Here is a 15,764-nt window from a genome sequence, read left to right on the forward strand (position 1 = left end):
ATTTTTTTATTATGAAAAAATGTTGAGAGAAAACTATTATATAGATGGTATCTATTAACTAATTAACACTCTATGATGACTAGGTTTTTCACATTATCCTTAGCATGAGTTTGAGAATTGCATGTGTTACTGTAGAGTATGGAAGTAATCATATAATTTTTTTCAGAAAATATTCTTATTGCTATTTTTATTGTTGACAACTGATAGAATGTCTACAAAGATGTTTTTTGATGGGATAACATCTCCTTATTTTCTTTAACTTACAAGCTTACAGGATGTTATTGGGAGAATAAGAGGGTGGATTTATAAGAAAAAATGAAACTTCGGGGAACTGGGCAATAATTAATGATTAATCATTTCTTATATGGTCCACATTATGTCATCATATGTTTAACAGTTTTCTGTAAGCTCTTGCACACTTTTAATTTCCTCCTAGAGACAAACGGTTCTCTCTCCTCTCCCAAACGGCACACCCCTCTTATCTCACCTACGGGTTAGTTTCTCTCAACTGTATTTCTGATCTTAACTGTTTCTCACTATCTAACTTCTGTATTTTCACATGTGCCTCTCTTCTTTTCAAGAGTAGGCTGATGATGACGATTAATGAGAGTTTGGCAGGGGATTTCATACTGGTGGGCTTCTCCGACCACCCACAGCTTGAGAAGATCCTCTTTGTGGTTGTGTTAATCTTCTATCTCCTGACACTGGTAGGCAACACAGCGATCATCTTGATCTCTTGTCTGGATCCCATGCTCCACACACCCATGTATTATTTTCTTACCAATCTCTCCTTTGTTGACCTCTGTCTTACCACCAGCATTGCTCCCCAACTGCTATGGAACCTCCATGGCCCCTACAAGACAATCAGTCCTACGGGCTGTGCCATTCAACTCTACGCATCCCTGGCACTGGGATCCACTGAATGTGTTCTCCTAGCTGTCATGGCGTTTGATCGCTATGCTGCTGTTTGTCGACCACTCCATTATGCCACAGTTATGCACTCACGACTTTGCCAGTCTCTGGTAGGAATGGCATGGTTGAGTGGAGTGGGCAACACCCTAATTCAGGGCACCATCACCCTTCGCCTGCCCCGTTGTGGGAACCGCAGGATTTACCACTTCATCTGCGAAGTGCCTGCCATGGTCAAGCTGGCCTGTGTAAACATTCATGCCAATGAGGTCCAGCTCTTCATGGCTTCCTTGGTGCTCCTCCTCCTCCCTCTGACACTTATCTTGATCTCATATGGATGCATTGCTCAAGCAGTAGTGAGGATCAGATCAGCTCAAGCCTGGCGAAAAGCCCTTGGCACTTGTGGGTCTCACCTCTTGGTAGTCACTCTCTTCTATGGAACCATCACAGCTGTCTATATCCAACCCAACAGTTCTTATGCTCACAGTCAAGGGAAGTTCATAACCCTTTTGTACACCATTGTGACCCCCACCCTTAACCCTCTCATTTACACTCTGAGAAACAAAGATGTAAAGGGGGCTTTGAAGAGGCTGCTACAGAAAGATAGAGCGCAGCAGAGTGAGAAACTCTGATGAGGTAAAAGAAGAGACGTGGCCTGACTAAGGCTGAGGTGCCAAAGGAAAGATACACCAGAAGGCATTATCTGGAGACAGCTTCACATATATGCTGCAAAACCAAACCTGCAAGACTTCCTAGAGAATTCATAAGCCTGAAATTGCTTTCTTTCATTTCCTTATTTAAAGTACTCCAGGATAAACTCACTAAACAGACGTCTTTGTTATCTGTCAGTCAATAAATTACAAGCATGACTTACTATTTCCAGAACCTATTTTCTTCTCTCTCTGCCCTTTCTCTTAGGTAGTCTTGGCTTTGACTTGTTAAATGAAATCAATCTATTGGTTGGTCCCTTTGTATAAATAAACAATATGATACTCATGAGCTAGGTGTTTTCGAGTTACTCTTTAGCAGCTTATTCCTGGTGGTCTGTTGTAGTATTGCCCATCTGGATCCCGCCTTTGGACCAGCAGAAGCCTGTATCTTGAAAATCCACCTTATCTGCACTGAACTCTTTGACTCTGCAACTCACCCTCCCTTGACCATTCTGTTTAGTTGTTTAATTTTTTGTTTCTTTCTTACTGTTATATTCTAATTTGAGTTTTTCTCAGGTCAGCTTTTCATTGATATTGTGAGTGTCCATAGCAATTGTGTCCACATGGGTGCCAGCATTGGTGGATTTTGAGTTTTCATTTTACATTTAGATGATTAAATGATTTCTGTCAGGTGACGGATCATAGGATCCAGACCCTGCCATGTGAAAAGTGACAGGGCATATATCTAATTCATTTCATGAGTGTGTGTTTGTGTGTGTGTGTGCATGTTTGTTTGAGGGTTCCAATATTTCTAGCAGCTATGTTTCCTGACATGGGAGATAGAGGGTTGAGAGGTTTTTTGTCCTTTGTCTTTCTGACTTTTGGAGGAATCATCTCTGTGTATTTTGTGTTTGCTCCAGTATGAATGTTCCTACATCTTAACAGTTAGAACCTTTTTTCCTGATGATATGGTGATTATTTAAATATGAAAGTGGTGGTGATAATGATAGCTTATGGTGAATGGTGTTGGATTCATGATCTCCAAAGAAGATTTAGCTTTGGGACCAGGGACCAGGATTGATCAATCAAGAGCTTTTGTGTAGCAGAGTTTTATTAAAGTATAAAAAGGGACAGAGAAAGCTTCTGACATGTACATCAGAAGGGGGACAGACTCGCTAGTCTTTAGCAAGGGAATTATATACTTTTTAAATTAGTTATTACAATAAGTCAAAAGAATGTCTAAAGCTTGTAAAAAGTTTACTAGACCAACTCCCACAATTTACATTTTAGGATAACAGGATTAGAACTTAATAATAGAACGATCCCACCAGACCTACTCCCATATTATATATTCTAAGATACCAGAATTAGTCAGAAGGCTTTCAAGAAGGAGAAACTGTCCTCAAACAGGATATATTTTTGTTATATAATCCCTAGTACAGAGTTTAAACTGAGTTGTTTGTTGTGTAATTATCAGTTCCAGACTTACAGAAAAGAAACGTTTGATGTGACTAAGACTAAGGAATGTAGAGGAGAAAGAAACATTTACCTTTTTCTCTTCCTTGAGAATTCCAGACCCATATCTCCTTCTCGAGAACCCCAGAACCCTTTCTCTTTGGGGACCCCTGGACTTCTTATCAATCTGCCTAGGAAGTGATATGCTCAATAATTACATGGAAATCATGCCTCTATACATACACTGTGCTGAGGTGGAGGACTTTATTTTCACTTTTCTAAGATTTGACTTTAGCATACGACTCAGGGTCTGTAAGTCTTCAAGACTGAAGATCTATGTGATCAGAAGTAGTTATTTCCATATAGTTTCCTTAAGAGACCTTTGTTCTTGGTCACTATTGTGCTTAGTATTAATTGCCCAATTAGGAAGATAAGAGTCCCTAAGGTTCCATTCCAGGCTTAATATAAATTCTTGCTACCGTAACAAATTTTAGTTCGTTCTGGCTCCTGAAATAAACACTACCACCCCATTTAGTCTTGGATTTAAAGATCCATATTTAGAACCTTGTGGTTTGGAAAGCTCATGCATAAGCATCACTTTCCTGGCTTATTAAACTAGTTGGAAGAGTGAAGGACAAAATTATCAGAGGTGAGGAAATAATGAGAACCACATGCTTTCTCTTGTTTATTTACATGTTCTATAAATTATCTATATAGAGACAACATTATAATTTTCTTCAATTGCTCATGTAATTCTTCCTCAAACTGTGTGTATGAGTGTGTGTGCTCAGTCATTCAGTCGTGTTTGACTCTTTGCAAGCCTATGAATTGTAGCCTGCTAGGCTCCTCTGTCCACGGAATTCTCCAGGCAAGAATACTGAAGTAAGGAGCCATGCCCTCCTCCAGGGGATCTTCCCAACCCAGGAATCAAATCCGTGTCTCCTGTCTGGGCAGGCAGACTCTTTACCACTGAGCCACCTGGGAAGATGCAAGGGAAGCCCCTTCCTCAAACTACCCTGGCCAATAATCCTCCAAGCTTTCATATCCACCTTCTATAAAGTGTTTTTATTTCTGAACATCGTACTAAATTTATTCTTACTCTCTTAGAAGGGAGTTCAATTTGAATTAAACTACATTTCTACCACTGCCTTAACTTTGAAGAATGTACATTCAGGAAGATAAATACAGAAACAGAAAATAAAGAAAGCATGCTTTCTCTACATTTGAAAGAATTCTCACTCTTAGCTTTCTTAAATTCTTTCCAATTATACAGTTTGTTAACGTATTGAAGATATGAACTCTTTCTTATAAAGTTGTAACAAACATACATGGATGTTTGTTTACATTATGTTTGTACATGTATATTTGTATGCATGTGTTCTTCCTCCCTTTAGACTTGGGATCATTCTATTTTTTCAAAAATGGTAGAGAACTGAAGAGACTCCATTCATATATAAATATACACAGTTTAAAATGTGGGATGCAGTAAATTGTGATACTCATGTGTTCTACTTTTCCAGGAACAAGTGCATGAATGGAACTGGGTTAAGGAGTGAGTTAAATATATTTAGGTACGATGATTGTATCAGAAAAAAGCCTTGGGGATCATATATATATATATACACACACACATATATACATATATAATATATTTCAGAGCTTTACATTTTTTAAAACAGGTCTTCTAATATTGTTGCTGACTGAAATTTCTTGACTAAATAATGGGAGGAGTTGGTGCAGCAATCGAATAATGTAGGTCCTTTGTAATAGATATTTAGTCTTCAGGTTAACATTATTATATGTAGTTATATTGCTTTATGTTTAAATATATATCTTAAACACACATTTTTGCTAGTTGGGGAAAAAGTGGTTTAGTAGAATTAATAAAGGTGTTCAGTTCAGTTCAGTCACTCAGTCGTGTCTGACTCTGTGACCCCATGAACTGAAGCATGCCAGACCTCCCTATCCATCACCAACTCCTGGAGTCCACCCAAACCCATGTCCATTGAGTCAGTGATGTCATCCAACCATCTCATCCTCTGTCATCCCCTTCTCCTCCTGCCCTCAATTTTTCCCAATATCAGGGTCTTTTCCAATAAGTCAGCTCTTGGCATCAGGTGGCCAAAGTATTGGAGTTTCAGCTTCAACATCAGTCTTTCCAATGAACACCCAGGACTGATCTCCTTTAGGATGGACTGGTTGGATCTCCTTGCAGTCCAAGGGACTCTCAAGAGTCTTCTCCAACACCACAGTTCAAAAACATCAATTCTTCGGCACTCAGCTTTCTTTATATTCCAGCTCTCACATCCATACATGACCACTGAAAAAACCATAGCCTTGACTAGATGGACCTTTGTTGACAAAGTAATGTCTCTGCTTTTTAATATGCTGTCTAGTTTGGTCATAAAATAAAGGTGTTATTTTATTCAAAACATATTTGTTTGGCTTTAACTATGCTTTTAAAAAGACCTGTGTGCTAAGGATAATACAAAAGATATTTAAGATAAAATCTTAACCCATTATCTAGAGGCTATTTTCCATTTCATAACACTTGGCATGCTTAATGAAAAAGGTCCTTATACATACTGACACAATATTACACAGCAATTCAGGATTTCAGAAGACAAGTGTATTGTACAGTGAGGATGTGAGTGCATCTTAGATGATGCTAATCTAAGAGATAAATATTAACAGATTAGTAGAATTTGTTAAGGGTGAAAGAAATACATTCATCAAAGGAGAAGAAATGCAGTTAGCAAGAAGTTTCAATAAATTAGAACTTTATGTAAACAGAGAGACAGACTTTGTCAGAACAAATTATAAATGATGGGAGATAACTCTGAAAGCAGAAAGGGAAACTGAAATTGCACAGAACCTTAAATTCAATTTTACATTTTAAGAAATAAAAGTGGTTTAATATCCCAGTGTTGTTTGATTCTGACAATCATATAAAGGAAGGTAATGAAGAGTACAAACCAAAAAATAAGAGACCACCTAGACTGTGTTACCATCTAGAATGATATGAATTAATAAGTCTTTTTAGAAAATTAAATGATATAAGAATAGATTGGTTAAAATGCATGACTGAAATGATCACATTCAAACTTAATTTTGGATAGTTATGGAATGATGAGTACAATTGATAGAAAATTTCAAAGTAAAAAATTTCTGTTAGAGAAGGTACTGGTGGTTTCCAATTACAGCATCCTGGGTATGTTCGAGTGGATGACTTAGGAAGATGTGTGACAAAGGATCAAAAGTAGAATTGAATCATGCTTGATATTCTTATTCATTAAATTTTTAAAAATCATAAACAGAGATATGCATATCTAGCACTTTCTTTACCGAAGATTTTTTCCACTTTCATGCTTCTCTGTAGATGACACCTGATTTTTAAAGAAATAAACCTGTGGCTCATTATTGACACTTCCTTCCCACTTTCTGCATCCAGAGTCTCTAAGTTTGTCTAGACTTATTCTGTAGAGCCTGTCTAAAAATATAAATCTTCCCTGCTACCACCAAGCCATCTGTTTCCTGAAGTATTGCTACGGCCTCCTAACCAGTTCCCTTGTCTCATTTACTACTAGCCAATCCATTCATGCATTTCTCAAAGTCATGCTAATGATAATGTGAAATATCTAATCATCAGATAGTTTTAGTTGCTTAATAGATACCATCTATATAATAGTTTTCTTTCAACATTTTTTTATGACAAAACTTAAAGGACAGTCTAGTTTAAATGATACTAGAGTCTTCAGAGAGAAATATTGTTGTAAGTTGCAAGTAAATGTTTAGTGCCTTATTAAAAACATTTTGTTTTTAATTAGATATAGTATTTTTATATTGGTTAAAGGACCCAAAGCTTCTCAAAAATCTCACTTATTTCATTAAAACTATGTTTTGAGTAGTCTGAATTTTCCTTTATATAACTTTATAGTATATAGTAGCAGAGGAACAAGTCTGTTTGATTCCTTAGTGATATGTCACTAACTTCATAGCACTTTCATTACATAGTTGCTGCTGATTGGCTGCTGAAAGATTTGAGGATAAGAGACAAAAACATTTTTGGAAGGGAGATTAAAAAAAGATGTAGTACATTTAAAAAATGACAGTCTTTCTTGGCAAGTAGAGAAGTAAAAAGTGAATAAGAGCTAACTAGTAAACAAGATAAGGAGGGACTATTTCAGCAGAGGAAGTAGTTTGGTAAGATTAAAACTGAAAAACCATCGAGGAGCTGAGAAATATTTGAGGAATACTGCTGAATAAGGAACACCATGGGCAAAGTGTCTTATGATTAGACTGCAAGAGTAAGCAGAAAAAGGAATCAAAAGACATGTTTAAGCCTTGGATTTATCCAAAGGGTCTTAAATATTAGCCTTTGAGGGATTTATAAACAGGTCAAGCGGTAATGAATGTCAGGAGGGAGCCAATAATTGACACATTGTTTGGGAGAAAAATAAAAGAAAACGTAGTCGCTCAGTCCTGTCCAACTCTTTGAAACCTCACAGACTGTAATCCACCAGGCTCCTCTGTCCATCTCCAGGCAAGAATACTGGAATGGGTTGCCATTCCCTTCTCCAGGGGATCTTCCTGATCCAGGGATTGAACACAAGTCTCCCTCATTGCAGGCAGATTCCCTACCATCTGAGCCACTAGGGAAGCCTTCGTTTGGGAGGACTAAGTAGCAATGAATGATTAATCATTTCTTATATGGTCCATGTTATGTCATTATATGTTTATCAGTTTTCTGTAAGCTCTTGCACACTTTTAATTTCCTCCTAGAGACAAACGGTTCTCTCTCCTCTTATCTCACCTTCAGGATCAGTTTCTCCCAACTGTATTTCTGATCCTAACTGTTTCTCACTATCTGACTTCTGTATTTTCACATGTGCCTCTCTTCTTTTCAAGAGTAGGCTGATGATGACGATTAATGAGAGTTTGGCAGGAGATTTCATACTGGTGGGCTTCTCCGACCACCCACAGCTTGAGAAGATCCTCTTTGTGGTTGTGTTAATCTCCTATCTCCTGACACTGGTAGGCAACACAGCGATCATCTTGATCTCTTGTCTGGATCCCATGCTCCACACACCCATGTATTATTTTCTTACCAATCTCTCCTTTGTTGACCTCTGTCTTACCACCAGCATTGCTCCCCAACTGCTATGGAACCTCCATGGCCCCTACAAGACAATCAGTCCTACGGGCTGTGCCATTCAACTCTACGCATCCCTGGCACTGGGATCCACTGAATGTGTTCTCCTAGCTGTCATGGCGTTTGATCGCTATGCTGCTGTTTGTCGACCACTCCATTATGCCACAGTTATGCACTCACGACTTTGCCAGTCTCTGGTAGGAATGGCATGGTTGAGTGGAGTGGGCAACACCCTAATTCAGGGCACCATCACCCTTCGCCTGCCCCGTTGTGGGAACCGCAGGATTTACCACTTCATCTGCGAAGTGCCTGCCATGGTCAAGCTGGCCTGTGTAAACATTCATGCCAATGAGGTCCAGCTCTTCATGGCTTCCTTGGTGCTCCTCCTCCTCCCTCTGACACTTATCTTGATCTCATATGGATGCATTGCTCAAGCAGTAGTGAGGATCAGATCAGCTCAAGCCTGGCGAAAAGCCCTTGGCACTTGTGGGTCTCACCTCTTGGTAGTCACTCTCTTCTATGGAACCATCACAGCTGTCTATATCCAACCCAACAGTTCTTATGCTCACAGTCAAGGGAAGTTCATAACCCTTTTGTACACCATTGTGACCCCCACCCTTAACCCTCTCATTTACACTCTGAGAAACAAAGATGTAAAGGGGGCTTTGAAGAGGCTGCTACAGAAAGATAGAGCGCAGCAGAGTGAGAAACTCTGATGAGGTAAAAGAAGAGACGTGGCCTGACTAAGGCTGAGGTGCCGAAGGAAAGATACACCAGAAGGCATTATCTGGAGACAGCTTCACATATATGCTGCAAAACCAAACCTGCAAGACTTTCTAGAAAATCCATAAGCCTGAAATTGCTTTCTTTCATTTCCTTATTTAAAGTACTCCAGGATAAACTCTCTAAACAGATGTCTTTGTTATGTGTCAGTCAATAAATTACAAGCATGACTTACTATTTCCAGAACCTATTTCTTCTCTCTCTGCCCTTTCTCTTAGGTATTCTTGGCTTTGCCTTTCTAAATGAAATCAATCTATTAGTTGGTTCCTTTGTATAAATAAACAATGTGATACTCACAAGCTAGGTGTTTTTAAACCTAGTAGTTTTACTACTAGCAGCTTATTTCTGGTGGTCTGTTGCAATAGTGCCCATTGGATCCCTCCCTTGGACCAGTAGAAGCATGTAGTTTGAAAATCTACCTTAACTGCACTGAATTCCTTGACTCTGCAACTCACCATCCCTTGGCCATTCTGTTTAAGTCTGCTGTTTAATTATTTGTTTGTTCTCATTCTTACATTCTAATTTGAGTCTTTGTCAGGTTAGCTTTTCCTTGATATTTTGATTGTCCATAGAAATTGTATCCACACTGGTGCCAGAAATAGTGGATTTTGAGTTTTCATTTTGCATTTAGATGATTAAATGATTTCTATCAAGTGACAGATTATAGGATCCAGTCCCTGCCATGTGAAAAGTGACAGAGCATTTAAATCTAATTAATTATAAACAAGCTAGTCTTTTAATGGAAAACTGAGGGAAACCAATGCCATTATTAAAGGACATGGATTCTGAGAAAAGAGAATGTCCTGTCAAATTCAAAAGAGAGTCATGATATCTAAGATTTCTCACCAATGAGCCCTCTTGAGACATCTAATGATATTTGATTATATGTCCTTATTTCTGTTTTTCTTTACTATGTAGCAATGCTGTTTCTACTTTAAATCATTTTCTACTGCATTTACTTATCTAATATTTATGAATTGATAAAATTTCAATTTTAATAAATATATGTTTTTAAGTAAACAAATCAGTATTCCTTTTCTTCATGCAGAGGGAGATAATTAATTAAAATATAATTTCTTTTAAAATGCCATGGTGTTACAGCTGATTTATAAAAATAAGTTATGTGCTATATCAACCTAAAGCAAAAGAAACTTAGACTTCTAAGGTCATGTATCATTTTGCTTTAAATTATGAATAGACTTTTTAGAATTTTTTTTGCTCAAATTGTAACTCCAAGTTAAAAAATATTTCTGAATCTAATTAATGACTTTTATTTTGGCTACATGATAAAATAAAACTGTATCAAGCTGCATTATTTTTGAACAATTTTAAAGTTTTTAAATCTGATATGTAATTATGTATGGAAAACATATATGTATTATCATTACTTAAGTTTATTCTTTTGGAATGTTAGACTGCTTAATAATTTTGTCATTAAAAACTGCTCTATGTATTTCTCCTTGTAAGAATATTAGCATAAAGTTCTAGTTATACAATCTTGACATAAAGAAGAAAACACTACACATGACTTTCACCTTGATGATTAATCACAAAAAGAAAATAAAAACACATGCAACCATTTCCCAGATATGAAACTTGAACATTATACACTCTCCAAGCGCCCTCCCATTCCAATTCCATTCACATTCTAATTTTCTTGCCCACATATAATTAGTACCCAGATGACTAAAAACAAAGTTTGTTTTATGTGTTTACAAACTTTGCATAGATTGAATAAGGCAGTACATAATCTTTTCATTTCACTTGTTCGTGCATGTAGCAGTATTTTGCTTTCATTGCTGTATATAGTTCTATATTATGAATATAATACAATTTATTGATTATTTTAACTACTGAATATTTGATCATTTCTATTTGGTTTTATTATCAGTACTGCTTGTATGAGTGTTTTAATTAAAATATTTTGATGAGTGCATCTAGGAATAGAATTTCTAAGTAATATGGTATGCACATGCTAAGCTTTAGTATGTGCACTGCCTAATAGTTTTCAGATGGAGGAACCATTTTAGACTCCCACCAGCCATGTATGAGAATACCTTCTGCTCATTTATTTTTAATCACACTTGGAGGTATTAGTCTGTCTTAGTTTAGGTATTCTGGGAATCTTATAGTAGTATTAAATTGTGAGTTTAACTTGCATTTCCACGATGACTAAAGTAGTTAATCATCTTTTTTGTATATTGATTGGTCATTTAAGAATCAATTTTTGTGAAGCACCTATTCAAGATTTTAGGACATTTTTATATTAGGTTATCTGCTTTCTCTTCTCTTGATTTGTAGATATTTTTATTTTCTGGTCTAACTTTTGTTGTAGTAAGTTTTATAAACATATCATCCTGCACTATGGATGGACATTTCATTTTCTTAATGGTATCTTGTGATTAGAAAAGTTGCTAAGGAAATCTGATTTATCAATGACTTCCTTATATTAGTGCTATTTATGCATAATTTTTTTAAAAAAACTTTTCTCTCTTGAAACATCCCACCCTCGCCTTCTCCCAGAGTCCACAAGTCTGATCTATACATCTGAGTCTCTTTTTCTGTTTTGCATATAGGGTTATCATTACCATCTTCTAAAGTCCATATATATGTGTTAGTATACTGTAATGGTCTTTATCTTTCTGGCTTACTTCGCTCTGTATAATGGGCTCCAGTTTCATCCATCTCATTAGAACTGATTCAAATGAATTCTTTTTAATGGCTGAGTAATATTCCATGGTGTACATGTACCACAGCTTCCTCATCCATTCGTCTGCTGATGGGCATCTGGGTTGCTTCCATGTCCTGGCTATTATAAACAGTGCTGCGATGAACATTGGGGTGCACGTGTCTCTTTCAGATCTATCTAGGGTGAAACAGATCACCAGCCCAGGTTGGGTGCATGAGACAAGTGCTCGGGCCTAGTGCACTGGGAAGACCCAGAGGGATCGGGTGGAGAGGGAGGTGGGAGGGGGGACTGGGATGGGGAATACATGTAAATCCATGGCTAATTCATTTCAATGTATGACAAAAACTACTGTAATGATGTAAAGTAATTAGCCTCCAACTAATAAAAATAAATGAAAAAAAAAAAAAAGAAGAAGTCACCAGCTTTACCAATCAAAAAAAAAAAAAAAAAAACTTTTCTTTCCAACCTCCAAATCATAAAAATACTCATCAGTTTTATATTCCAGATGGTTTGATGTTTTGCATTCACATTTATATTCTCTAAAATCTACATTTATATTCTCTAAAATAATTTTTGTGAGAGAAATGTCAATATTTATTTTTTATGAATACCCAGTTGACAAAGCACTATTTAAAAATTACTGTTTCCTCTCTTCTCTTCAGGACCAAGTTTGTTATAAATCTAGTGTCTAAAATCATGTGGGTCTCTTTCTGGATTCTCCATTGTGTTTCATTATTTTCCTTGTCTATTCTTGTGCCCATAAGACATTTTATTAATAATAAATCTTGACATCAAGATTCCCAAGTCTTTCAAGAGAGGAAAATTATAGACCTTTCTCTCTTTCTCATGAATGTAATGAAAAATTCTAAGCAAATTATTAGCATTTGAATCTAAAATATAACAAAAGGAGAATAGATTATGACCAAGGTGATTTTATCCCAAGAATTCAAAGTTGTATTAATGTTGCAAGGTCAATCGATAAAATATACTGTATTAACAAAAAAGGGGAAAAAACCATAAGATCATTTTAATAGGTGCAGAAAAGTCCTTTGATAAAATTCAACATCCATTCATGCTAACATAAAACCACATTTGGCATACTAGCTTTAGAAGGGAACATTATTAATATGATAAAGTGTAGCTATAAACATCCTACAAGAGAAGATCACTACTTATGTCTAACAATGGCTAGCACAATTTTGAAAAACCAATGAATGCTGGTTTAAATGGAATTAAATCTTAAATTAGTTTAAATGGAATTAAACTATGTCCAAATTCATAGTTAAAATGTGTGACCAAGAGACAAAGCCCAAAATACTGGACCATATATGCAAGGATATTTGAAATATTTAACATCTTTTACCTTTCACATGCATACATCAAATATATATACATATTAGAAAAAACAAGGAAATTTCTATTTTTATAGTATTAAAATATGTGAGGTTTTGAACAAAGGAGGAAGAATAAATTATATAGGTAAAACTTAAAAGATGCTAGCTCTAGAAAGGCCACAGACTGGGAGAAAATATTTGCAAAAGAATCTCATAAAGAACTGCTGTCTAAAATATACAAGGAAATATTAAAACAACAATAATTAAACATTTCAATTTAAAAGATAGGCCAGAGAGTTTGACATCTCATCAAAGAAGATACTCAGATGGTAAGTAAGCATATGAAAAGATGCTCCATATCACGTCATCAGGGAAATGCAAATTATGCAAATTAAAACAATGAGATACCACTATACACCTATAAGCACTGCCAAGATTCAGAACATTGACAACACTGAATGCTGGTGAGCATGTGGTGCACCAGAAATCCTCATTCATTGCTGATGGGATTGCAAAACGGTACATCCACTTTGGAAGATAGTTTGGCAGTCTCTTACAAAATTAAACATATTCTTACCCTATGACCTAGCAATCATATTCCTTGGTATTTATGCAAGGGGGTTGAAAACCTATGTTCACACAAAACCCTGCACATGGATGTTTACAGTAGCTCCACTTGTAAATGCCAAAACTTGGAAGCAACCAAGATATCCTTCAGTAAGTGAATAAATAAATGATCTGTGATACTTCCAGGCAATGGACTCTTATTCAGTGCTAAAAAGTAACGAACTATCAAGCATTGAAAAGCCACAGAAGAAACTTAAATGCATATCAGTAAGTGAAAGAGGTCAGTCTGAAAAGGCTACAGTCTATAATGATTCCAACTGTATCATATATGGAAAAGGCAAAACTATGGAGATCAAAAAGATTAGTGTTTGCCAGGTGTTAGGGTGGAAGGAAAGTGAATAGGGAGAGCACAGAGGATTTTTAGGACAGTGAAATATCTTGTATGATACTTCAATGGTGGACATATGTCATTATAAGTATTCAAACTCATAGAATGTACAACACCAAGAATGAGCCCTAATGTAAAGCACGGACTTTGAGAGATAATGATGTGTCAGTATAGGTTCATTAGTTAGAACGAATGTAGCACTCTGTTGTGGGATGTTGATAGTCTGCGAGGTTTTGTGTCGCCGGGTGGGAAGGGTGGTGGTGGGAGGGAGGTGAGGCAGATATATGGAATATCTCTGAACCTTTTTCTTAAACTTGCTGTAAAACAAAGTGAGAGTGAAAGTCGCTCAATCGTGTTAGACTCTGCGACCCCATGAACTATATAGTACACAGAATTCTCAAGACCAGAATGCTGGAGTGGGTAGCATTTCCCTTCTCCAGGGGAATCTTCCCAACCCAGAAATTGAAGCCAGGTCTCCCACATTGCAGGCTGATTCTTTAGCAGCTGAACCACAAGGGAAGCCCCTGTAGCTAAAACTGCTCTTAAAAAATACTCTGAGAAAAAAAGATGATAGGCATTTTATAACATCTTCAAGCAACTTACTTCCATACTCTTTAGGAGAAATAAACTATATATCCACTGCTGAAACATATCTGGAAAGAACAAGGGTACATCACCATTAATTAAATGACCTATTGCATTACAATCTTTGAGAGTGGATTTTTTTTTGTACTTTGTGCTAAATCCACTCAGTCTGCTTTTTTCTCCTATGTTTCCAATGTGAACGTCACAATTTGCATAAGAAGGTAAGAAAAGATGTGTAGTGACATGTATTCAAGTAGGAACTTCTTTCAGATATTTGGGCTATTTTCAGAGTACATCCAAGAGGCTCTTGACTGTTTCAAGCCTGGACACTGTTGCTGAGATGTAGGCTTTTCATCCGGGCTTCCCTGGTAGCTCAGCTGGTAAAAATTCCTGGGTCAGGAAGATCCCCTGGAGAAGGGATAGGCTACCCACCCCGGTATTCTTGGGCTTTCCTGGTGGCTCAGACAGTAGAGAATTCACCCACAATGTGGGAGACCTGGATTCAATCCCTGGGTTGGGAAGATCTCCTGGAGGAGCGGCAACCCACTGCAGCATTCTTGCCTGGAGAATCCCCATGGACAGAGGAGCCTGATGGGCTACAGTATATGGGGTCACGAAGAGTGGGACAGGAATGAGTGACTAAGCATAGTACAGCACATGCTTTTACATCCAGTAGTTATTACATAAAAACAGAGTTTGTAAAACATGGGTTTAGGGAAATACAACCTTGTAAAGAAGCTATATGATTTCCTGCATTTCAATTTCAAGAAAATATAGTTTTCCCATTTGGCCTGCTGAGAATAGCTATACAATGCTGATAAAGATGATTGAGCACCAAGAATAAAATATATACTGTCTGGGCAACAAGATGCTTTTAGATAAAACACCATTACTAAGAGACGTACACATTCCTCGTATGTTCAGTTCAGTTCTGTTGCTCAGTTGTGTCTGACTCTTTGTGACCCCATGGACTGCACTATGCCAGGCTTCCCTGTCCATCACCAACTCCCAGAGCTTACTCAAACTCATGTCCATTGAATCGGTGATGTCATCCAACCATCTCATCCGCTGTTGTTCTCTTCACCTCCTGCCTTCAATCATTCCCAGCATCAGAGTCTTTTTAAATGAGTCAGTTGCAACAGGTGGCCAAAGTATTGGACTTTCAGCTTCAGCATCAGTCCTTCTAATGAATAGTCAGGACTATTTCCTTTAGGATGACTGGTTGGATCTCCTTACTATCCAAGGTATTCTC

General features: G+C 37.1%; 2 protein-coding genes across 2 annotated transcripts; both read left to right on the plus strand.

The window, feature by feature from the left end:
• The first annotated feature begins 590 nt into the window (after positions 1-590).
• LOC110143532 (olfactory receptor 2G3-like) lies at positions 591-1,541 on the plus strand. The gene has a single exon (XM_020903181.2). It carries the CDS (start codon positions 591-593, stop codon positions 1,539-1,541), a length of 951 nt encoding a protein of 316 aa, XP_020758840.2.
• A 6,390-nt stretch (positions 1,542-7,931) lies between these two features.
• On the plus strand, positions 7,932-8,882 carry LOC110143531 (olfactory receptor 2G3-like). Its single transcript, XM_020903180.2, has one exon. The coding sequence runs from the start codon at positions 7,932-7,934 to the stop codon at positions 8,880-8,882; it is 951 nt and encodes a 316-aa protein (XP_020758839.2).
• The last annotated feature ends 6,882 nt before the right edge of the window (positions 8,883-15,764 follow it).

This window comes from Odocoileus virginianus, chromosome 27, assembly GCF_023699985.2.
Source record: "Odocoileus virginianus isolate 20LAN1187 ecotype Illinois chromosome 27, Ovbor_1.2, whole genome shotgun sequence".
NCBI lineage: Eukaryota > Metazoa > Chordata > Mammalia > Artiodactyla > Cervidae > Odocoileus > Odocoileus virginianus.

Coding starts and splice junctions, on each gene's coding strand:
- LOC110143532 (XM_020903181.2), top strand. CDS start 591: ATGATGACGATTAATGAGAGTTTGGCAGGGGATTTCATACTGGTGGGC.
- LOC110143531 (XM_020903180.2), top strand. CDS start 7,932: ATGATGACGATTAATGAGAGTTTGGCAGGAGATTTCATACTGGTGGGC.